Source organism: Poecilia reticulata, chromosome 17 (assembly GCF_904066995.2).
Source record: "Poecilia reticulata chromosome 17, P_reticulata-male-v2, whole genome shotgun sequence".
Classification (NCBI taxonomy): Eukaryota; Metazoa; Chordata; class Actinopteri; order Cyprinodontiformes; family Poeciliidae; genus Poecilia; species Poecilia reticulata.
In genome coordinates, this window is record NC_088846.1 from 1,917,841 (window position 1) to 1,940,955 (window position 23,115).

General features: G+C 39.4%; 2 protein-coding genes across 5 annotated transcripts in view; one reads left to right on the top strand and one right to left on the bottom strand.

The window, feature by feature from the left end:
* tgs1 (trimethylguanosine synthase 1) overlaps positions 1–10,712 on the bottom strand; it is a 110,038-nt gene extending 99,326 nt beyond the window's left edge. Inside the window, exon 1 of the mRNA XM_008433524.3 lies at positions 10,492–10,712. Within this exon, the coding sequence (XP_008431746.1) occupies positions 10,492–10,601 (110 nt within the window). The 5' untranslated portion in view covers positions 10,602–10,712. The remainder of the gene's footprint in view (positions 1–10,491) is intronic.
* Positions 10,713–17,201: 6,489 nt separating this feature from the next.
* Positions 17,202–23,115, top strand: part of xkr4 (XK related 4) — a 76,133-nt gene continuing 70,219 nt past the window's right edge. The window contains exon 1 of one of the 4 annotated variants that reach the window (XM_081597759.1): positions 17,202–18,388. In XM_081597759.1, coding sequence (XP_081453885.1) covers positions 17,688–18,388 — 701 coding nt within the window. In that variant the 5' untranslated portion in view covers positions 17,202–17,687. The remainder of the gene's footprint in view (positions 18,389–23,115) is intronic. The other 3 variants (XR_014084125.1, XM_008433523.3, XM_008433521.3) reach the window with 3 other exon arrangements.

Below are 23,115 nucleotides of genomic sequence, written 5' to 3' on the forward strand. Positions count from 1 at the left end.
AGACAAAGAGTCCATATACATGAGCCAGATCTGTGACACATTAAGGGTTTCTTAGGTTAATTCAGTGTTTTTCTCAACCCTGGTCCTCACCGCCCCACTGCTCTGCACGTTTTAGATCCGCCTCTACTCCAGAACAGCTGATTCAAATGACTGCATGACCATCAAGTACTGCAGAAGCCTGTTAATCACCCAGAGATACAATTCAGGTGTGTGGCAGAAGGGAAATACCTAAAACATGCAGGACAGGGGGGTAGTGAGGACCAGGGTTGAGAAACACTGGGTTAACTGCTGCAATATTTGTGCCACTTTTTGCGTCACTACTCTTTGGGTTTCTTTGAGTAATGATCACCCAAACTTTATTTAGCCCATAGCAAATGTTCAGTCCTTTTATTAATTAATGTTTGTGTAAAATGGGTTTGATGGGAAAACAAAAAAACAAAAACAGGAGTGGATTAATTATCACATTTGAAAAATTGGAACTCAAAAAAAAAAAAAAGGGCAATATGAATTAAAGAGGGATGAAAAAATTATGTTTATATTTGGACAAAAGCAGGCAACCAAAAATATAATTAATAAACTTGCTGGTAATATGTGTAGTAGCGACTATAAAACAAAGTCACAGAGCAGCTGAATAGTGGAATCATTGTTGACACGCCAGCTGATCAAAACTGAAATCCAGGCTGCAGTTAAGATGGTTTTATTTTTATCAATATCTTCATGAATCCAAGGCAGAACATCAGTGAATAACAGACAACCATGTCCATCCATCCATCCATCCATCCATTTTCTTCCGCTTCATCCGGGGTCGGGTCGCGGGGGTAGCAGCTTCAGAAGGGAGGCCTAGACTTCCCTCTCCCCCCTGCCACTTCTTCCAGCTCCTCCAGGGGAACCCCAAGATGTTCCCAGGCCAGCTGAGAAACATAGTCCCTCCACCGTGTCCTGGGTCTTCCCCTTGGCCTCCTCCCGGGGGGACGTGCCCGGAACACTTCACCAGGGAGGCGTCTAGGAGGCATCCTTATCAGATGCCCGAGCCACCTCAACTGGTTCCTCTCGACGTGGAGGAGCAGCAGCTCTGCTGCAGCAGCTCTGTCATCCTCCCGGATGACCGAGCTTCTCACCCTATCTCTAAGGGAGAGCCCAGACACCCTGCAGAGAAAACCCATTTCGGCCGCTTGTATCCATGATCTCATTCTTTCGGTCAAGACCCAAAGCTCATGAAAATAGATGAGGGTGGGAACGTAGATCGACCGGTAAATCGAGAGCTTCGCTTTTTGACTCAGCTCTCTCTTCACCACAACGGACCGGTACAGTGCCAGCTTCATGGCAGACACTGCACCAATCCGCCTGTCGATCTCCCGCTCTCTTCTTCCCTCATTCATGAACAAGATCCCGAGATACTGAAACTCCTTCACTTGGGGCAGGACACCCCCCCCGACCCGGAGAAGGCACTCTACCCTTTTTCGGCTCCAGATCATGGCCTCGGATTTGGAGGCACAGATCCTCATCCCGGCCGCTTCACACTCGGCTGAGAACCGCTCCAGTGAGAGCTGCAAATCACGACTTGATGAAGCCAATAGGACCACATCATCTGCAAAAAGCAGATATATGATCCTAAGGCCACCAAAACAGATCCCCTCGACATCTCTGCTGCGTCTAGAAATTCTGGACTGGACTGCGAGTGTCTCTTCTGCAGTGAACATTTCACTGGCAGGGTAGAATTATTGCACCGATTACAGTTTTCTGGCAAATCGCTGATTACCGATCTTTTAAAAAACTTATCAGGCCTACTGTCAAACCATCTTTGTGTAGCTAGCTATAAATAAGTGTTTCTCAAACTTGTTCAGACTGAGGACCACTTAACACACCATTTAACAAAACAGTCACGGACCACCTATTGCCCCCGCAATAACATATGATGCAACATGAAATTAAAATATTAGTCTTTTAACCATTGTTGATTTCTTTGTTCTTCATAATGAAAAGAGTGGTGCTGTTTGGTAAATGTGACTGGCCAAGACAAAGCCATGAACAGGTCAACTTGGACAATTTGAGCTATTTACAGATTTTGAAAGTGTCTATGCTTTCCAATGATGTCAAATACATGGAAATTTAAAAAAAGTTGTTCTTTACTACCAAGTGTTATGTGCATTAGGGCAGTTGTAAACAACTATTTTAGTAATCGAGTAATCTATCGATTATTCGAGTAATCGGATAAAAAAAAAGAGAAAATAAAACATTGGTAAATCTAACATAACAGCAGTTTTACTATCGCATATCAATATCAGTCCAATTTTTCCACATTTGAGCTTGCCTAACAATTACTTTTCTGTAGTTTAGGAAATTAACTTGTAACAATAATAGCTCACCTTAAGTTAACCTAAAGAAAAGTTGTACAAAAATCTGAAATTATATTCAATGTAATAATAAAGAGGCACCCTCACAAAAAGCCTGCCTATTTGTGAGGAGGCTAATATTATAAAAGATGTCTATTCTCCAACTTTTGGTTTATGTATTCATTTATGTATTCACCTTGCCCAGCGATTTAGTGTTTGTGTTCATGTTAGCGACGGGATTTGACACGGTCTGCATTTGTCACACACAGAAACAGATCTCCCAGGTATGTAACGTCATGATGCTCTTCGCCACCCATTTGTTGCGACCGGTGTTACATCAATCCGCATTTCCCCATCAGATACAGTTCCCCCGGGGTGAAATATGGCCATAAGATACCGTTCCCCCACTGTAAAACAGGGGGAACGTTATCTGATGGGTGATTTTTCAGTCATCAGATACTGTTCCCTCACTTTACCAGAGGGGGAACGGTATCTGATGGGTAATATTGAGCATTAAATGCATTGCCTTGTTTTTATTTCATATAGCACTATCTAACTGTCTAAACTTGCTAAGCCCAGTGGTCGGGCCACTGAGGTGGTCCACTATGTTTTTGTATTAAAAGATGTTGAGTAGACAGGAAAAGTAAAAATATTACAGGGTCATTATATGTTACTGGAAAACATCGCCAGTGAAATGCTATTTAAACCCACAACTAGTCTTAAAAATAAAAAAATATAATAAAAATTAATATCAATTATTTGCACTTCTGTTTAATCCAAATTAAGTCAGCAGCTCCATCAGACCCCCCAGGGCTTCAGGGGCCCCATAAATGCTAATATTGTAACACAGACCACAGATACATAAATGCAACATTTGTTTATTGAAATGATCAATGCTGCTAAATTTGATTTAATAGTTTCAGCATACAGGAATTAATATAATTTAAATTGTTTAACATTCAATGTATGATTTTAAGGAGCTGGCAAGTTTACTTTGTAAAAGTTCAAAGAACAATATTCATAGTTAGTTTTGTTATCCTAGCTATAATCTGATGCTGCGAGTTTTAATCTTTGAGTTTGAGTTCTGTTTGTTCACAAATACAATTTAGTAAACTGCAATTATAACTGATTGTTTTTGGGTTTTCCAATTAAACTACTCCCCCTCTCTCAGATTAAATCCAACACATCTGTTAGAGGTGTTGATTTTTAAGAAGCAAGAGGGGCCCCTAAGTCAAATTCTGCTCCAGGCCTTATACAGCCTTGGGCCGGCCCTACATGATGAGTTAAAGCCGCTGCACTGAGCAGAGATGCACAATAAACGGGAGATTTAATTCAAAATTCAATGCTGCTAATGTGGCTTCAGTAGCTCTTTTATTTTGTGTCTGTTGAGTTTTTAATAAGCGTCACAGAAACTATTCTGGTTGGTCGAGTTTATAGAACGAGTTTCTCAGATCTCCGCGCAGCCGTGCACATTAACTCTTTGTGTAACCAGAAAAATAATACTAAAAATAATAATATAAAATCAGCATGATGCGTTACAGAGAGGAGAGCTGAACCTGCATGATCAGGTTAGCGGTTTGTTAAAAACTAACTCTCCGGGCGACCGGGAAAACATAGATGAACTTTACAGGGAAGACAGAGCCGGGCACTGGGCAGCGTGTTGAAATGGAAAAACCATACAAAATTCTTTGTTCACAAATATAAATCATTCTCACCACTCGCTCAACGCACCTCTGAAAGCGCGACTACCAAGTTATTCCTGCAGTTCACGTAAAGCTGTGCAACCAGAGCTAACCAGAGTGGTGTTTAAAGTCCTACCTTGATCAAAAACTCTGGGAAAAAATATCATAATTCCTCGCAGGGGGTTGACGTAAAATATCCATACAGGTCAGCCTGTGTCCAGTTTGAGTGAAAGGAGGCGCGCAGGATTCGCGCTGAGGTAAACTTAATCCAGCTACTGCAGCGCGCGAGGCAACGCACAAAGGCGCCAGTGGTGTCATTGGTCCGGCTTTAAATGCGTAAACTGTATACCTATTTTCTATAAACATATCATTTAGGAATAAATCTGCTCTGCCAGTGAAGCGCTCAGAGCGACAGAGACGCTTGCAATCCGGCTTTTAAAAAAAGAAGCGCTTTTTTTTTCTTTTTTTAGTTATTATTTTCCTAAAAACATAAACAAGAAAGGCTTAGCCTGGCGGTGGCGCTAGTAGAGCATGGCGGGCCGCCAGGCCTATAATACACTGGGGGAAACCCTGATATATATATATTAGAGATGTGCCGATCAGGTTTTTTCCTGCCGATGCCGATTCCGATCACCCATGAGGGCCAATCACCGATACCGATCACCGATACCGATCACATAATTATTTTTTTAATCATAAGCACTACCGGTTACATTATGTGGAAAAAGGAACCATGAATTCACTTTAATTTAGACAAAAACTTGTTTTTAATAACTTTTTCCAAGAAAAAAAACAAAACAGGCATTGTGCAAATTGTACTGCTATCAGTAATACTATCTTCAACAGACTGAAAACATATGAAGGCTCTGAAGAGGTTAAATAATGCAGAGTCAAAATAAAACCTCTCAACATTGCCAAAAAATTCAAGTATAAAACTTAGCATTCAAAGGCAAATGCAGGATCCATTACAATAAACAATCCTGAGTTACTAAATGAAAACTTCCTGTTAGCATGGCGGCTAGCTGATTACTGCTAGTTCTGAGTGGCTGTTTCTGACTGAGCAAAGTAATTAAGCAGAACAGGGAGGAGGCAGAGAGATCAATAATTTTTTTCAGAGATTATCTATCTCATGTTAGGATAGCGAAAGTTTTAATACGCATTTAAAATAAATTTTTTTAAGTTAGATGTTGCAGCTTCAAACAGAGGTTCGGTGTGAGAGTCACTACCAGGTGGAGCAGAAGTGGCGCTCCGTCTGTGAAATAGACGGAGCGCCGCTCCGTCTATTTCCTGTAGCGCGGAGCAGCGGTTCAACAGCGATAGCCGAACCAGCGTCTTACAACATCGCAGCTCGAAGATTAAATAATTTTGCGGGTTATTTGTTTAGCTTTCCGACCGTCCCTCCATATGTCTTTTTAAGCCGTACAAGCACGCGTGCTTGCTACGCGTGTGCTTTCTCGGTGCTCAAAACGAACACGGGCGTATGTTGCCGCGTGGGCAGAGCGGCAAAAAAACATAAACACACCGGGGGAACCGGTGTTACGTCAATCCCCCTATATCAATCCCGTCTTGCGTAGCAAACACATTCTTGTACGGTTCGCTTGTCTGGGGACACCGTGAAGGCTTAAACATGTTTCGGCAAAATTGTCACACTTTCTTCATGTTTTTCTGTGAAACTAATAGTAATAATACTAATAATAATAATAAATGCATATGTTTAGTTATAGACAGATAGTGCTATATGAAATAAAAACTGGGTAATGCATTTTAATGCTCAATATTACCCATCAGATACCGTTAACCCTGTGGTAAAGTGAAGGAATGGTATCTGATGACTGAAAATCACCCATCAGATATTGTTCCCCCTGTTTTAAAGGGTGGGGAACGGTATCTGATGGCATTTTTCACCCATCAGATACTGTTCCCCCAGTTTTAAAGTGGGGAACGGTATCTGATGGCCACATTTCAACCATGAGATACCGTTCCCCCTGTGTTAAAGTGGGGGAACGGTATCTGATGGGTGAAAAATGGTCATCAGATACTGTTCCCTTTGTTTTAAAGTGGGGGAATGGTATCTGATGGGTGAAATATGGCCATCACATACCGTTCCCCACTTTGACATAGGAGAAATATGGCCATCAGATACCATTCCCACACTTTAAAACAGGTGGAACGGTATCTGATGGGTAATTTTAATATAGGGGGAACGGCATCTGATGGGTGAAATATGGCCATGAGATACGGTTCCCCCACTGTAAAACAGGGGGAACAGTATCTGATGGGTAAAATATGGCCATCAGATACTGTTCCAACTGTTTTCAAGTGGGGGAACTGTATCTGATGAGTGAAATATGGCCATCAGTTACCCTTCCCCACCCTTTAAAACAGGGGGTTGCCCCTGTTTTAAAGGGTGGGGAACAGTATCTGATGGCCATATATCACCCATCAGATACTGTTCCAACTGTTTTCAAGTGGGGGAACGGTATCTGATGGGTGAATCCATATCTGATGGCCATCCATCAGATACCGTTCCCCCTGTTTTAAAGTGGGGGAAACAGTATCTGATGGGTGATTTTAACATAGGGGGAACAGTATCTGATGGGTAAAATATGGCCATCAGATACTGTTCCAACTGTTTTCAAGTGGGGGAACAGTATCTGATGGGTGAAATATGGCCATCAGATACTGTTCCCCACCCTTTAAAATAGGGGGAACGGTATGGGTGAAATATGGCCATCAGATACCAGACAAGCGCACCGTACAAGCGCGTGCTTGCTATGCACATGCTTTCTCAGTGCGCATAACAAACACGGGCGTATTTTGCCGCGTGGACGGTGCGGAGCGGCAAGAAGACGCAGGGGGAACCGTATCTGATGGAGAAACGCAGATTGAAGTACCATATCTGATGGGGAAACATGGATTGACGTAACACCGGGATGACATGAAATTTATTTTCCGGTATTTTCAGTAAAGCTACGCATCTAAAGCAAAGCCGCCCGCAGTGTTCAGTCTATCAGCTCACCTGTATAAATAATCCCGCCGTTCGCTCTGAACCAGCAGCTCCAGGAGGGGAAAAGCTGTCATACTCCAAGCATTGCTCCCGTCATTTTAAGAATGTGCATTGGTCCCCCGACAAAACGACAAAAACCCTGACGTTATCATGAATCAGTAAAATCCTCCCAGGCCGAACTTGAAAACTGGACATTATGCTGTCCGCCTGTGTTGCTGAAGAAAGCTTAGTCGTCACCAACACATGCGGAAGTGAGAGCGCGGCGGAACGCAAATAACGACCCAGTCGGAACATAGTGCGCTAAATAAGACATAATTTAACGAGGCTTCGAGGCAGATAAATTTTCTTCGAGGAATTTTAATAATCGAGGTACTCGAATTACTCGAGGAATCGTTTCAGCCCTAATGTCCATTAATAATATTTAGGGCTATTTGTGATTTACAAGCACAATTAAAGAAAAATAGACTTTAGTTGCAGAAACAAATAATCTTTTCTTCACCAATAAATATAAAAATAATTAACCCGTTTCTATCAATTGTATTTATTCATCGTGTTTAATTTCATTTAATACAGTTTAATTAAATAAAAATTACAATAGCTGTTGATGTGTAAGTGGAGCATCATGAGCAAGCAAAGTAAACTGCGGTATCAGTCTTTCTCAAACTGTGGTCCTCGGACCACTGTTGGTCCGCAAGGTACTGCATGTTATTGATATTTGCCGTGACGTGAGCTCAAAGTGCAATGCTACAGCTAGCTTACCAAAGTATTGTGTTAAATATAATGATGGAAAACTGGCTTAAAACCGGGTCACTCAAAAGAAAAGCTGCATATACCGGTGAAAAGAAAACAATTCCAGAAGTACTTATATGATCAGAGGAAGCTAAGCCATAGCTGCCAAGTGTTGATGTGTCGTTCATTAGCGATTGGATTGCTTTGAATGGTTTGAATGGTTCTATGCGGTGAGCGGTAGGACCCACTAGGTACTGACCCTTTTTTTTATTACTTTGCTTGCTCATGATGCTCTGCTTACGCATCAACAGCTTTTTATTTGATTAAAAATTATGAAATTAAATTAAACACAATAGATAAATACAAACGATAGAAATTGGTTAATTATTTTTATATTTAATGGTGAAGAAAATGAATTATTTTGTTTCTGCAACTGCAAGACAACAACGTGAAGGTTCTGGAATGGCCCATCCAAACCCCAGACTTCCATCCCATAGAGCAGTGTTTTTCAACCACTGTTCCGCGGCACACTAGTGTGCCGTGAGTGATCGTCAGGTGTGCCGTGGAAATTATTCAATTTCACTACGGTACTGTATTTTCCAGACTAAAAGCTGCTACTTTTTTCCTAAACTTTGAACCATGCGGATTGTAGCCCGCTGTGGCTTTTCTGCGGATTTTTCTTCAACCACCAGGGGGCTCTCTAGCACGAAGTGAATCATTAGAAGTCAAAATTGTAAATCAAAGAAGAACGGCTAATTTTCATTTAGAACAAGCACATGCTAGCAGCAGGCACGACGGAGAAATGTTTTCAAACTCATATCATGCAGCTTTTAAGTTGAGGGTTGGCCCTACAGGAGGGAAATAGAGCCGCTGCATTTAAGCTCGGTGTGAACGAAACCATGGTTTGACTTTGGAGACGGAGTGCTGCGTCCTTACAGCAGATTTATTAGGACGAGGCATTCTGCTGGGTCCTAATGGAAAACCGAGAGCAGCTTCCAGTTTTTATTTTATTTTATTTTTTTAATTGAGGGTGCTAGTATGGTGCGCTCTATAGTCCGAAAAATACCGTAATTAGTTTTAAAAGATTTTTTGAAACTGAATTGTCTGCAAATAATGCCATCTTCGAGTATCTGCTGTAGTAGTAGCAGCGGCGTAATCATGTAATGTTCTTACCACTAGATGGCAGTAAGTACAGAGCATTTTACATTAAAACAAGAGAATTAGTGATGCACGAATGTTACAGGTAGCGGTGAGAGCACTGAATCTAGAAAGACTGATGACAGTGATGGAAAAGACAGTGAAGCTCAGCAGTAGTTGGAAAGAACATGAGTCCATTTTCCACAACATATCTGTGTGAAGTGAGCTTCTCAAGCCTGGTTACTATAAAAACTAAAAACAGAGAGAGACTGAGATGTTGAGGAAGAGCTTTGTCTTTCTTCAATTTCTGCCAGGAAATCAGATCTGTTTTCATCCAAACATGCACAGGTTTCACACAAGGTGGGTAAAATATACAGATATTGACATTTTGTACATGCAACTCTTCATATTGTAACAGTGAATATGAAGTGAAATGTTTCCCAAATATCATTGCTTCTTTCAGAATAAGAATTATTTTCTGTATTCTGGCTATAAGATGCTTGTGGATTAGTTTGTAAAACACTTTGACGTTTTCTACAACTTCTTTAAATTTAACACCACAGTGTTGTGGCTGTTCAGGGGTATTTTTGAAGTGGTGCAGTTTGAAATAAGAAATGTAAAATGTGATAATACATTTTTGTGTTTATTTGATTCCTATTCAATAGACTTTGATCAGAATGACTATATATAGGCAGCTACAGAGTATCTTTATTTCCATTTTTAGTTGGTGGTGTGCCTCGGGATTTTTTCAATTAAAACGGTGTACCTTGACTCAAAAATGGTTGAAAAACACTGCCATAGAGAATTTGTGGAAGGACTTGAATACGGCTGTTCACAGTTGATCTCCCCCTGACAGGTTGAAGAAATAAATGAGCAGTTGACTGGGACTGGTCCACTCTGACTCGCTACTGCGGCGGCAGCCACAGAAACATCTACTAAATACCGAGTTGAAGGGGATAGGTATTTATACAATCACTTATGTTAAATATTTTTTTACTTAAATTTCATTCTTTTATAGAAATAAGTTTTCACTTTGACAATAAAATAATTTTTTCTCAAAAGAATCCAAATTGTGTTAATCATGATTAAAAGCAGTAAAGGAGTAGAACATCCAAGGAGGTGAATATTTTTACAGGCACTATATTATCCTCAAAATTATACGAAGATGACCTGTCCAGGGTGTACCCCGCCTCTCGCCCGAAACGTTGGCTGGATATGGGCACCAGCACCCCTCCCGACCCCACTGAGGGAAAAAGGGTGCAAGAAAATGGATGGATGGATGGATGGATTATACGAAGATGAAATCGACTTTTAACAGATTTAATAAGAACTCTCTTTCCTACCCCCGTCCCCCAGAAGCAAAAACAAATGCTGTAAAACATTTTACTGCAATTGAATAATAAAATGTAGCCAGTAAAAATGTCTTTTAATTACATTTTAGCATGGTAATTCCACATGCACTAAAGGCTGATCTAGCCGTGTGTGCTGCGTCCTAAACGTATAATTGAGCATAAAAACAGTGTTAACACAAAAAGGTATTAAACCGTAAAACCGGAAGAGAAGGAAACTTTATGCCGTGAGAAGGAACATGAGAAATGCTCACCCCACGAAGGCTCTGGAGCACCGAAGGAGAACAGATTCGTCCTTCTCAGGTGTTTGACTGATGGAGAAAATAACGTCCGCCACCACCGTCATTTCTGTTCTTTCCAGCATCTATGCGCTCAGCTCAAAATTTCAGACCCACAATTTATTCGGCGACAAATAAAGAGACCCAACATGCAACATTGGGTCTTATTTCTTCTTCTGGTGCTTTATGGCGGCTGGCAGAACAACTATGAGATGCTTTACCGCCTCCTACTGGACTGGAGTGTGGAAAGCAAATCAACAGAACAACGAAATACATCCTCTCTAAAAGATTACTGTTTTTTCTCCCCTTCTTTCGTCGAAGATGTTTCGGTTTTAATTTGTCAGTGTATCTTTAAACTACCCAGGGGTGTAAGTAGTTTTAAATTCCTGGGGGTACTAGGGTACTATGACAAAAATAATAATAATTTTATATTATTATACACACACACACACACATATATATATATGCTTCTTTGTGTGTGCTTTGGAGTTTCTGTGCTGATTAATTTTTTTTGCGAAGCTGTAAAAGCCGGTAGCTCTTGAATTGCTACAAAATAAAGCTGTATTTCCTTCAGCCCACTGGCTGCAATGTTGACACCTTGAGATGCCATGAGACCTAAATCCTGAACATCATGGCATGGAGAGCATTCCAGTTTTCCATGTCTGACATATAACAATTTATTTTATCTTTTAAACTGGTTATATTGATCCTGTGTCCAGACAGAGGGATAATCAGTAGGCCAGCATCATGACCTGTTTGTTCTGAAGATACTGCAGCTTCCACTTCGTCTTCCTGATATGGTGCCTCATCATCCTGACTCTCACCCTGACAGGAGGAACCACAGAGCTCTGATAAGTTAAAAGCACATCTTCTGAAGTTGGAATATTTTTCCTCCAACAGGTTCCAGAGGAATCACCTCAAACCAGATGTTGAACTGGATTTTATTTCAATGTCATTTGTGAATGTTAGAGCCTCATTTTCAACAGTGGAGCTATAAAGGTTGAAAAAGGTTATTATTTTAGAGAAACCCAAGTTAAAAAAAAAGTATGTTTTAGTATACTACATTTTAACATATTTGATTGGTGTACTTAAACTGTAAATTTTGTACTTAGTATACTTTAGTAGTACTTAAGTTATATAAAATTACAACTTTTAGTATACTTCACCATACTTTCTTGGAACAACTTCAAGTTGTAATACCTAAAGTATACTTTTAAATGTAATATTCAACAGCTTAATTTTTATATGGAGTGTACTAATTCTGTCATAGAATTATATTAAAAATATATTTTAAATATACTACTAATATATAAGTAATGTATTTAATTTACGCTCAATTTTTATTTTTGATTAACTGCTATTGCTAATAAAGTACAACATGCATAACTACACTACAGTACTTACATTGTTTTAGGCTAAAAAGCCTAAAAGTTGGAAGGCTCAAAGCCCAAAGCTCATAGACTAACTTGATCTCTGTGATGTGAGTTTCTGCCATCCTAGTCAACCCTGGAATGATCAACAAGAAGTTCCAGAGCTTCCAGGGTTTTCATCTTTTTATTTCCCTGCTGCTCATTTCCTGATCTTTGACAGTGACAATATCACATGTACCTTCAGTGTGTAATGTGTGTAGGACTCCCTTGCAGAGAGTATTTATGTTTCCCCCACTTCTACTGAGTGTCCACTCAGTATGGGTGGAGTTTGCCCAGGGGAACAGAAAAGGTTCCTGTCAAAAGTTGTATGAACACCTGCTTTCTGGTAGTTTCCTAGTGAAATAAAGAGAATAGTGAAAGAGAGGGTTTGTGTGCATGTTTAGGTGTGTGTGGTGTGTGTGTGCATGTGTGCGTGTGCATGCATGTGTGGTGTGATGTGTGTGTGTGTGGTGAAATATGTCTCATAGGTGCAAGGAAACAAATAGAATTGGACGATTTTTTTAGCCTTTTTACCCTTCAACTTGACTGCCGGGTCAAATTGACCCGAACAGTTTCTATGTAACAAGTAGACGCAGAGGGGGCTGCAAATGTGTAAAATGAACCATTTTCATTTTATACGTAGAGTGCACCTATTAAGACAAATAGAAAAAGTTTCATGCAGAAAAAATACTTCTAACTATTTAAAAAAAAAAAAAGTAAACTTTGAAACTGGTCAAATTGACCCGCAAAATAACAGAAGGGTAAGCACACACGTTGCCATGGCGACCTCTTGCGCTCTCCAAGCTGACCAGAGATTACGTTAAAAACATAATATTCAGTTCGTTACGATATTAAGTTTGCAGGCTTGATATTTATTTTGCGATTATTAATAAACCTCATGAACACAGCGGTGGTTGATTAGTTAATTTTAAACTCCTGCTCTGCTAGTTATTTTGGTAATGGAACCGAAACGCACAGAATTGAGCAACACCTTGTTGAAACAATAATCACTGAGATTATTATTGTTGTTGGGTCTTTAATTTGAACACGTTTTGTTGATTTTGTTGTTGTTCTTTAATAAAGTTACCAACGTTTTAAGCCAGTCAGAGGAGGACGTGCTGGTCTCAGCGTCCTGCGGCGTTCAGTTTGTCACCTACCGCCGAGATCGACTCAAAACCTTCCGCGATCGACGTGTTGCACCGCTGCTCTAGCAAAGCACGAACCGTTCAGAAACAATATGAAATGGGAAAAAAGTTATTTATTAACTGATTAGTCTAATCAGTCACGGCTGATTAGTGGGTGCACTCACTGCTGCAGAGTGAACCCGTTGATTTTATACAGCAGACAGCCGCTCCCCTCTCTTGCAGGTACTGCGTACCCCCGCTAAATCTTTAAGGGGTACGCAGTACCCTGCCGTACCCCCTTACTTTCACCCCTAGTTTTATGTCCATTGATCATTTGTTTTGTTATGATCTGTCACCTACTCTGAAACCAAGACATATAATAATTTATGCCTATACCTTCTCCTGTTTTTTGAATGTTTGATAAATATCATAATGGTCTACAATTGCCTTTATTTATCATTTACTATCTAATATTAGAAAATGTTTAGCACATAATTGTTAAAGATTCTTTTGCATTTCTTGCTTGGTGAAATTAAAACGTCTTTATTTTAATATTTGAATTATTCTGGTAATCTCTGCATCCTAGTGTCCCTCCATGTTCAGCAATCCAAAATTTTTTTACTGCAACCATTTTAGTGTAATGACAGAAATGACAGCATATGAGATGCATAATAATGCATACATCTGCAAATCAGTTGTTAAAATTCTAATTCTGTATGACAAAAGGCATGCTTGTTATTTTTAGTTAGTTCACATTATGGTACTGTACATTACTCAAGTGTCCGTTGTGAATATATTAATGCCATGCAGGGACATTAGGATGCAGAGAGTCAGAGTGAGGGAGAGACAGTAACACACATCAGTAGATATTTTTAATTAAATGTTGGATGGATGTTGTGATTTAATTCTATTGTAATTTTTAATGTATTTTTTGGCAATTGTTCTTTGCTGCCTGCAAAGCAAATTGCCCCTTAACAATACAATTGATCTAAGTCTATATACCAACAGTTATTTTAATCTTATAATTCATTTCAGTATTTCTTCAATTTCACCTTGAAATGTTACTGCTGGAAGTGTTATTGCTTACATTACTGATCAAGCTACAATTGGTCTGTTATGAAAATTATTATTAAGGAAATAATCAAGGCAGAATCAAATCAGAAGTATACTCACAAAATGAGTTTCAATGCTTTACTTGATCAAGGAGTATAAAATGAGGTGCTCTCACTATTTATGCTACTTCATATGTATGGGGTTCCATTTGTGTCAAAAATAAGTAGAAGTCATATGTGTAAATGTTGTTGGTAATGTTGTTGCTATGTATCTTTGGTAGATGTCTATGGTTTTAGTAATTTATGGATATGTCAATGTTGCATCATCTACATATGTAGGTGATGCATATGTTAGATATTGCATATGTAAATGTTGCATATGAGATGTCTCTAGCTGCGTGGTGGTTACTTACTGTCATCTTGTCAATTTATCTCCAGTAAAGTAGTGAACCCCTTGCAGATGTTATTTTTTATGTTACTCCCCCCTGTTGTTGGTTCAAGGAGTTGTTTGAATGTCTTTAACTTCTGTGATTGGTCAATGTCGTTGGTCAAAGCTGTTAGGTCATGTCGTTGGTCCTTGTCGTTGGTCAGTGTTGCCTTAGTGTTTTCAAAATGTTTAGATTTTTACCTTGTATTTTCTTCAGGCATTAATCTACCGCTCCCTCCTGCTTCCTCCTCAAGCTCTCGATGGTTCACTTAGGGACTATCAATAAATGTCTGAACCAAAAACTCCTGACAAACAAATGTAAATAAATGCCTTGCCTTGTGACCAACTGACACAAAAAAGCGGTATTAGGGTTACACAAGACACACTATTCTCTATTGAATTTTTAAGTCATATTCAATATTTTAAATTATTTGAATATATCATGTTTTCTTCAATAGCTTCCAAGTCCTGTGACCTATTGACTCAAAATCAGTGTGAAATTGTTCTATTAAAGTGTGTAGATGAAGCACACTCATTTTTACTCAATTTTAACCCTTTTTATTTTTTTACAATTTTTTTGTCAAGATTTAGTCAAAATTTAGTAAATGTATTTTAGCTATTTTTTGTCAAAATTTAGTAAATATACTTTTTTGTAATTTTTGTCAAAATTTAGGCCAAATTTTGAAAGTTTTGACAAAAAATTGCTAAAACATATTTACTAAATTTGGACTAAATTTTGACCAAAAAAATAGCAAAAAAAAGTATATACTAAATTATTGACAAAAGATAAATAAAAAGGGTTAAAATGGAGTCAGAATGCGTGTGCCTCACCTACACATTTTAGTAGAACAATTTCACACTGATTTTGAGTCAATAGGACACATGACTTTTAAGCTATTGAAGAAAACATAATATTTAATATTCAAATTTAAATACTGAATATGACTTAAAAAATCAATAGAGGAGAGTGTGTTGTGTAACCCTAATTAGCAATTTTTTTGTGTCAGTTTGTCATAAGGCAAGGCATTTGTTTACATTTGTTTGTCAGGAGTTTTGGTTTGGTTCGGAAATTTGTTGACAGTCCCTAAGTGAACCTCCGAGCGCTTGAGGAGGGAGCGGTAGATTAATGCCTGAAGAAAATACAAGATAGAAGTCTAAGAATTTTGAAACTACTTATATTGAAAGATCAATATTCTTGTAATATCTAATAAACATTTTGATCAGAGATGTCCTACTTCAAAACTTATAAATGGTGAAGAAAACAGGCAACAGCAACACTGACCAACGACAAGGACCAATGACATGAAATAACAGCATGGACCAAGGACATTGACCAATCACAGAAGACATTCAGACAACTCCTTGAATCAACAACAGTAGCATCAAAAAACAACTGCAAAGGGTTCACTTCTTTACTGCAGATGAATTGACAAGATGACAGTAAGTAATAACCACGACGCAGCTAGAGACATAACATGCAACATCTACATATTCAGCGAACGCATATGCAACATCGACATATCTATAAAGCACTAAGAAAACATATACCAAAGACACATAGCAACGACATAGACCAGGGGTCCCCAAACTTTTTCCTGTGAGGGCCACATAACTTTTCCCTTATCTGGTGGGGGGCCGGAGTCAGTTTGTAACAGAAAAAGTGTGACGATTGCAGGAGTGCCTAAATGTAAAAATGTATTGTTTTCCAGAAAGCACAATCAAATAACCCTCTCTGGGTTCTTCACAGAAAAAATACAGGAAATAACACTATTTATGAAATAAATACCAAATTTTCCAGACTATAAGCCGCAGATATCTCTGCCGTCTAGGTTTTCCACAACGATGTAGCAGCAGCAGAGGGGGCGGACACCCAAAATTGGAGTCATAACAGGTCAATCGAATATCACATTTATTACGGTTGAAAAAGAAAAAGTTGCCAAGTTTAGATTTAACTGAACTGATTACGGTAGTTTTCTTTGTGTCTGCTACTAGAATGTGGTAAATGAAAATAGGCGCTTTCTTCTTTTTTTTTTTTTTTTCTTCTTCTTCTTTAGATTTCAATGGCAGCTTGCATCCATTATTGTTGCACTACTGCCATCTATTGGATCCTAATATCTATGCCTCAAATTCTCATAATGATGAGAGTATTATTTAAAAAACGAAAAATCTTCTTTTTCCCCTCAATGCTATTTAACTGATCAACAACATTCTCAAATTTTAATTCCCAATTAAAACCTAATTCCTTTTTAATGGGAGCTTTCTTCTTTGATTTCCAATTTTGACTTCCAATGATTCACTTCATGCTAAAGAGCCCCCTGGTGGTTGAAGAAAAATTCACATATAAGCCACACTGGGCTATAAGCCGCAAGGTTCAAAGCTTAGGAAAAAAGTAGCGGCTTATAGTCCGGAAAATACGGTATATGAAAAAAAATCTAAATGCTCTCTGGTATTGTTCAGGGTGCTGGACCAAATGTGGAGGCGGGCCGGATCCGGCCCGCGGGCCGTAGTTTGGGGACCACTGACATAGACCAACAACATCTACACAAGATTTCTACTTATTTTTGACACAAATGGAACCCCAAAGTGCCTGTAAATGTGCGTGTGTGTGTGTGTGTGTGTGTGTGTGTGTGTGTGTGTGTGTGTGTGTGTGTGTGTGTGTGTGTGTGTGTAGTTTGGGTCCCAGGAGGGCGGGCGGTTGACATTCAGGGGGAAGAGTGGGAATGATGTCATTGTTTGCTGTCCGCTATAGAAGAACATGGCCGCAGCCTTCATCCCTTCTCTATCATTGCCAAATACTTAAATGTTAGCTGTAGCTTTTGCGACGACATAACAATAGCTGATTGTAGAATCCCACCAGGTAGGATTAAGGAAACAAGGCGGTGAATATCCTTTAACGGCTGGATGTGAGATGCTCATCAATCACTCAAAAATTAGACATAGACCTAAAACCTGGGGCAACAAGCACAATGCTACGCTCAACCTGGATCTCTGACTTTTATCGTATATTATGAGAAGACAGCAGAGTAAAGAAGCAGGTGTGGTCTAGAAATGAAGAGTAAAGAAACACGTAAACAAGGTTTCGACGGACAAACGCTGCGCTAAAAGAGAACGGGGGAGGAAGAGCAGAAGAAATCTACCAGTTTAATATCTTCTGATTACAATGATGGCAGCTAAGTCGGATGGGGTCTTGAAATTAAAGAGGAGCGATGTGGCCTTCACGCCGTTGCAAAACTCCGAGCACTCCGGCTCGGTGCAGGGGCTGCACCTGGGACAGCAGACCGACTCGGCATGCACCCTGGACGTGGATTTTCCGAACGGGGAATCTCAGTGCTGCGGTCGGGGAGGGTCCAACTCGCCTTGCTTCCGTCTAAACAGAGAACAGCAAAAATATGTGATATGGGACTGCTTGTGGATTGTTGCCGCAGTGTCTGTTTATCTAGCTGATGTAGGAACCGACGTGTGGCTTTCAGTCGATTACTATCTTCGCCAGGACTATTGGTGGTTCGGCTTGACGCTTTTTTTTGTGGTGCTGGGTTCGTTTTCGGTCCAGCTGTTTAGTTTTCGATGGTTCGTCGCTGACTTCAGTACAGAGGACAACGTTGAATCTGCCGTCGGTTGCCCCCAGTTGGACGACAGTAAGCTACTGCTGAGCGGCTCGGCCTCTCAAGGCGATGTTCCCGTTCAGCAGCACCCGGCCACACCGCAGAGGCAGATGTCAACTGCCAGTAAGAACACTGCTACTAACAGCACCGGCAGCACGGCGATGGGCAGAAGAGGCACGAAACGGTCGCCCTATTACTCAGTCTGTGTGTGGTTATGCCAGTCCATAATACACATTCTCCAGCTGGGTCAAATATGGAGGTAAGGTGATTGGTGTCCTAAAATTCTCAGCACAAATCTTTTTCCCAAGTCGATATATTTTTTGCAGCTTTGTGTCTTAGTTACATTTTTGTTTAAAAGATCTGGTTTGCTCGCTTTGATTTAGTTGCCTTTAGACACACCCTTGTGAAAGCAGTTTGACAATTAACAATTAATTAGTTCGTACAAATGTGGTTGGAACTATCATGTCAGCCTGATATTGAAAATTTAAATTGGCTTCTCAGTAGAGTAAGGGAAAACAATGTCAATGAAGTATTCATAAATCTCTGAGCTTTTCTGCAGTTTTGTAACCATGGTCACGTACAACTTCTACAGTCGTCTGTTGTTGCCCAAAATTATTTCACCCAAACTATTAAAAAGTTGCGCATCTTCTATGCCTACATAGAAGAAGGCTGAGTGCTGTCAGCAGGCCTGCCAAGAAATCTTTATTGGATTGCCTTTTTGACAGGGCAAGTGGAGAACTGCTTCTTTTAAGCATAGATACATATTGTCAAATTAAAACTTAAAAATAGACATGTCATGTCAATAAGAAAGAATAAAAATACAAAAATAAAAACCCAAATACTACATATAGATATGAAATTAAGACAGCTTATGCTGTCAGGTAGCATGACACAGGTCTAAGACTTGTTAGTGTTTTCTGTTGTGCAACTAAATCTCAGCTTAATTTAAACAGATGCACACTTAAACATTTAAACACAGTTCTTGCAATTTTAGACAAATAGAAAAACTATCTTTTAAAGTAAGTATTTACCAAATAAGCCTTGAAGTACATAAACCATGTAGACATTGTTTTGAAGTACTTTTAACAACAAAATACTGGGAATTTTTATGATCAAGACTGCTAATTGATGAAGTTTTTCATTTCATCTCTTTGTTTCATGTTGCCACAGTTTAGCTAAGAAATGTGTTTTTCTCAACAACAATAATTAAAAAAACAATTGTTCCAGTAGCAGCTGTGGTTATCTTTCTGAGTGCTGGCCGGTCATCTAGCACAGCATTGAAAACACCCTACACCCCCACTGTAGCCCATTCTGGTGAAAAATAAATGTACTAAGTATGTTAAATTTTAGTTACTTTAAGTCAGACTAATCATGAGTATACTTCAAGTTCGCATAGGATTAGTTAACTTAAAGTGTGCTATTTTGGAACAACTAATTTTGTGCCTAGTGTATTTTAATAGTATTTAAATTGTAGAAGTGTACCAAGAGTACTTTCACATACTTTTTAGAACAACGAAAATTACAGTTAGTATACTTTAAGTATATTGCTTTATATGTAATATAAACATGCTTGATTAGTATATTTTGAGTGTACTATTTTTGTGATTGAATTACATTTAAAATATATAGCAGTGTAATATAGCAGTGTGATCACAGTATGCTACAATTACACTTTTAGTTTATTATATTGCTAATGAAGTACACTTTTCAGTTTCTTAATGTCCTTTATTATTCTGCTTTGCCCCACTTTGTACATTACATGCTTCATACACTCTATACAGTACTGAAAATATATCAGGCTACCAGTTTACAGGAGGATCAATTACAACACACTTTCCAGGTGAAACAAATTACATTGTGTATTCAATATATTCACATTTTTAAGAGTACATTGCCAATATACAATCAGAGAATTGTACAAATTGTTAATATATTAAAAGTTTACAGACAACATGCTTAAGAAAATTAGTACAATAAAACAATAGGTACATTTAGAGGAAATGTGAAAAATGCTTCACCAAGGACAGAGTATTGTTTTAATACAATGTCACTTCATTCCAGTATTACTCCAGACAAAGTGACATTTCTTCTTCCTAAGAACCGTGAGGATCAATAACAGAACATTCCCATTCACTGCACCACTGCACTTTACAGAAACCTACAAAAAACAATTAAAAAAATAGAGCAATTAAACAAACTTTAATACAATAATATAATAATACAATACAGTTTTTCTGTATTTGAAAGAGTACAGAAAAACGGCAAAGAAAAAAGTCTGACAATTTTAAGACGTTGTGGACTTGCTATGTATTTGACATCATCAGCAGATCAGCTGATGCAGTGAGGAGACATAGCTGATGGGTTCAGCTATACATGGACAGGGGGTGCATTGGAGTCAAATTAATGGTATTGGGCTCCTTTGAGGTTCACAAGAGTCAATCATAAAAAGTTTGGTGCAAATCGGATGATGCATGTCTGATAAGAGACCACCTTATACAAATGGTGAGGGATTGAAATTCGCCATTTGGCGTACCACACGGTTCAGCCAGCAGGTAGCGTTGGCAGAATTCATCATCATGTCATTTATGTCACTTGGCACAGGTTTAAAGCTATATGAATCAAAGAGTAAAAAGAAGACATCCATCAGAAAAAACAGGTGACTTCCTGTTGGAAGTGGATGGAGCTAAGGTGATGTCATCAGTTGACCATGTAAATGTGATGAGGACGGGTCTGTAGTGAGACATAGAAAGTGTGATGAAGTCCTGACCTTGTGTGTGGAAGTTGTTGCATTTTGATGTTTCATGGCGGATAGTCAAAGTTTGACACTTGCTTTGATGTACGAAAAATCTTTTGATAACTTTTGACCTTCAATGCCTGAAGACTCTGCTGAGTGATTCTGAAGTTTGTATGTCAAACCCTGTAGGACGAGTTCGATCAGATATGACGTGACGTCAATAAAAAGGACATGATGGCAGCTTTGTTCCAAAATGGCTGACTTCCTGTTGGGTTTGGACCATGGCACCAAGAGACTTCTTTTGTAGCTTCTGACAAGATACACATGTGTACCAAGTTTCATAATTCTGGGTTAAAGCATGGCTTGGGGCTGATCGTTTAAAATATTCTAGGGGGTGCTGTAGAGAAATTAGGCCATGCTCACCAATGCTTGTTGTGGATTCCTGTCGCAGTTTGGATAAAGATCGATACCAGTGAGTTTGGTGTAGCTCGGTTGGAAACTGTGGAATTTAGAGTCAAACGTATGGCAATGGCGTTACAGGTCACTTCGCCATGCTGCCACACCCACCTGCTCCACCAAAACCGGTCAAGGTTGGAATCCACATCACACCAACATGTCTTCTGTCTCTGGACACCGTTTCATGCTGATTAGGTCAAAGGGGTCAAATAGCGACCTTTCAAAGTAAAACATGACACTTGCTGTTCTCAGGGGGCGTGGCTTAAGTGATGTCATGTTGGGCCCTGAAAACTAACAATGAATAAAATGTATGAAAGAGAAATGGTAGGTTAACAAGGGGAATAAATTCTGTATTATTATTTTCAAATCGAATCATGTTTTATTAAACACGTAGTGTTGGACTTCCGGTTGGTCTGCAAGATGGAGTAGATGCTTTTTCAGAGGCTCCCACCTCAAACACTACTACTCTATTAAATTCCGCTTTGTTTGTTAATTCAACAGTAACTGTAGTGCTGTATTGGAATCGCGACCAGTTAATCAGACAATGACCAGCAGAGCAAAAAAAGATGAGCAGAGAAAAGACGGTAATATAAACTAAGCAGTGACTGTGCCTGTTGAGTATTTATGGATTCCAAGTTCGTAGTTATTCTAGTTCTGATTCCATTTCTGGGCTGTATAATATTGATCTAAATAGTGCGTACACCACAATTTCTGATATTACTAATAAACTAAAATAATCCTTTTCTGGGTTAAATAGGGAGTACTCCACCTAAAACAAAAAAGAGGAAAGGACACATTAGGGAAAATGGCAACATTCAGACAAAACAGTGGGCAAAACAAAGACACGAGTGAAGGGGTGACGTCAAAGGGCCATGGAACGATGTCACTGACACTTCTGGTAAAGTTCGATAGAGGTGTGGTATATCGAGGAAAAAAGCGCTGTGGGAGCGCTCAGCTCCACAGCTCCATGGATACAGGAGGGGGTGAGGAGGGAAGAGCGTTGTGTTTTCAAGGAGATTTGAAATATGCAGCCCTTTCAAGGCCACACGGGAAAAGCCAATTCATAAACAGGATGTCTTAGGTCGGGAAGATTATAAATTTCAATCTTCCCTAAAGTCTCTCTGATGCATCTCAGTTCCCAATCATCCAAATTAGTTTGGTCGTTCCACTGAGCCGAAACTAGCAACTTCTCCATGATTGATTCCATCCCGTTTGTGCGTTTTAGAGTCCTCGTCTCTGTCCACACCAACAGTCCGATTGTTTGCTAGTTCGGCCAAGTCCGTCACAAATTTGTTGATAATCCAGGAATCCCCAAGCTCCAAACAGCAGAAATCCTGATATCATGAATAAATCCAGGGTGAATCCCTCTGGGTGTGTCCCCGCAGGACAAGAGGGCTCTCCTGTGCCCAGACTTCTCGTCAAAAATTTGATCAATTGCATTGAGAGATTGGGTTGACCAGATCCATAATTTGTAGATTTGGATGATGTGCAAAGAAAGGCTACAAAAATATAGAAAGACGGGACAAAAACAGAGCAAGCATGGGCAGGGAGGGAGCAGAGGAAAAAAGCATCCGCCTTCATCGAGAGCAAGAGAGAAAAAAGATAACCAATAGATCCTCTAACAAGGGTTGAGTGCCAAAGGAAGGTTTTAAGGGTATTCTAAGATCTGGTGTAACCCATAAAGTGTTTCTTTACACCAGGGGTCCCCAAATTTACATAACGTTTCCCTTCTCTGGTGGGGGGCCAGAGTCAGTTTGTAACAGAAAAAGTGACAATTGCAGGAGTGCCTAAATGTA